The sequence below is a fragment of the Echiichthys vipera genome (genome assembly GCF_963691815.1).
Source record: "Echiichthys vipera genome assembly, chromosome: 17".
Taxonomy (NCBI): Eukaryota; Metazoa; Chordata; class Actinopteri; order Perciformes; family Trachinidae; genus Echiichthys; species Echiichthys vipera.
Window position 1 is genome coordinate 839,084 of NC_139842.1, and position 1,700 is coordinate 840,783.

General features: G+C 53.5%; 1 protein-coding gene across 1 annotated transcript in view; it reads right to left on the reverse strand.

Annotated features, from left to right (window-relative positions):
• Positions 1-1,079: 1,079 nt before the first annotated feature.
• rapgefl1 (Rap guanine nucleotide exchange factor (GEF)-like 1) overlaps positions 1,080-1,700 on the reverse strand; it is a gene marked incomplete at its 3' end in the record, with an annotated part of 24,771 nt that continues 24,150 nt past the window's right edge. Inside the window, exon 13 of the mRNA XM_083931185.1 lies at positions 1,080-1,231. Within this exon, the coding sequence (XP_083787311.1) occupies positions 1,080-1,231 (152 nt within the window). The remainder of the gene's footprint in view (positions 1,232-1,700) is intronic.

Consider the following 1,700-nt stretch of genomic DNA (forward strand, 5'->3'; position numbering starts at 1 on the left):
TGTGTGTGTGTGTGTGTGTGTAGGGACTCTTCTCATGCTGCTGCAGAGGTTTGCTGTTATTTTCAGCAGCATTAGTGGTTAAAAAAGACCTTTGAATGCCTTCACCGTGCTGCCCCGAGCTAACCACTGTTAGCCACGTCCGGCTGTTAGCATCTCTCCTGGATTTCTACCTTAATAAAAACTGTCTCCGTGGTTACTGACGGTTAAAGTGCAGACAAAGACCCTGGAGGAGGATTTGACGCTGGAGTTTCACTTTAAGGTGAGTTCAGGCGATCGGGAAGCAGTTAGCACCTTGACACGACCCTATTTTTACCGATTTTTGACGTTACTCATTGACTGATGAGTAACGTGATGATGGTATCGCTCTGATAGGATAATATTAGTCCGGCCTAACGTGGATCTTTGTAGAGAGGAACTGAAACTTGTGTCTGTCTGGATGAACTAAACTGTGGTAAATGCCGTTGGTAGCAGGAGAAAACAGCGGTATGGTCCTTTAAAGTGCTGAGCGACGTTTAAACGATGACGTTTGTCGTCAAAGTCCTGAAACACGAAGCAGAAAAGACCGAAGACGTGACGAACGCCTCCAGGCTGAAGCTGAGACCTCGTTGGGTAGAAAACCAGCATCTACACGCGCTCATCCAGCGGGCAAACATCCGTGAGTCCATGAACGCACCGCGGCCGACGCCCCAGAGTGTCCAGAAGTCCGTCACAGAGGTCAGCGAACGCACCGTCCCGTGCTCCTGGGAACAGGTCCTGACTGCTCTGCGTGGAATATGGCAGCTGATAGGAACCACAGATCAGAGTCAGCCCTCGCCAGGACCCAGCAGAACCCAGGAGAACCCAGGAGAACCCAGCAGAGTCCAGCAGAACTGTTCTGAGTCCAGCTGCAGGTCCACCACATGCGTCCTTCACACCAGAGAGTTCATTATTTCGATCGAGTCCTGAAATACAGATGAAGTCTAACGTGTAAACTTGGATTGAGAAAGTCGTGTCCGATGAAACTGGATCAGCGTCCCGGGTCCACACGTCCTCCGGTAAAAGAACCTGCAGAACGGAACCGGGTCGCCGCAGCAGTCGGTTCAGGAACCGCTCGTCTGGTGTTTGAAGAGTCGGACGTTTCCTTTGTTCAGAGACGCTGACGTGGCGGTTTCTGTTGGTCCTGGAACACGGTTTGGTCCGGTTCGGTCCCAGTGTTTGGGTTCGAGACCCGTCTGTGTTCTGATCCACAGACCTTCACGTGGATCCTCGCAGAAGTCCGGTAACGACGGAAACACGAGACGCTCCCGGAGATTAAAACGACACAGGACGTCGTTTCCGTCAAAGACAGAAAACTTTGGTCCGACGAGAGACGGGACTGGTTCACCGTCGGGTACTCGGACCGATGCCGATCCATTCTCGTCTCCCGTGAAACGGCGGTTGAGGGACGGGGTGGTGGGGGGGAGTGTTGGTCGGAGGGTTTGAAGGGACGCAGATGTCCGTCAGGTGTCTGATCCGTCAGGCGTCCGTCAGGTGTCCTCAGGTGTCCGTCAGGTGTGTGTCAGGCGTCCGTCAGGCGTCCGTTCCGTCAGGTGTGTGTCAGGTGTGTGTCAGGTGTGTGTCAGGTGTGTGTCAGGTGTGTGTCAGGCTTGTCTCAGGTGTGTGTCAGGTGTGTGTCAGGTGTGTGTCAGGTGTTCGTCAGGTGTGTGTCAGGTGTGTGTCAG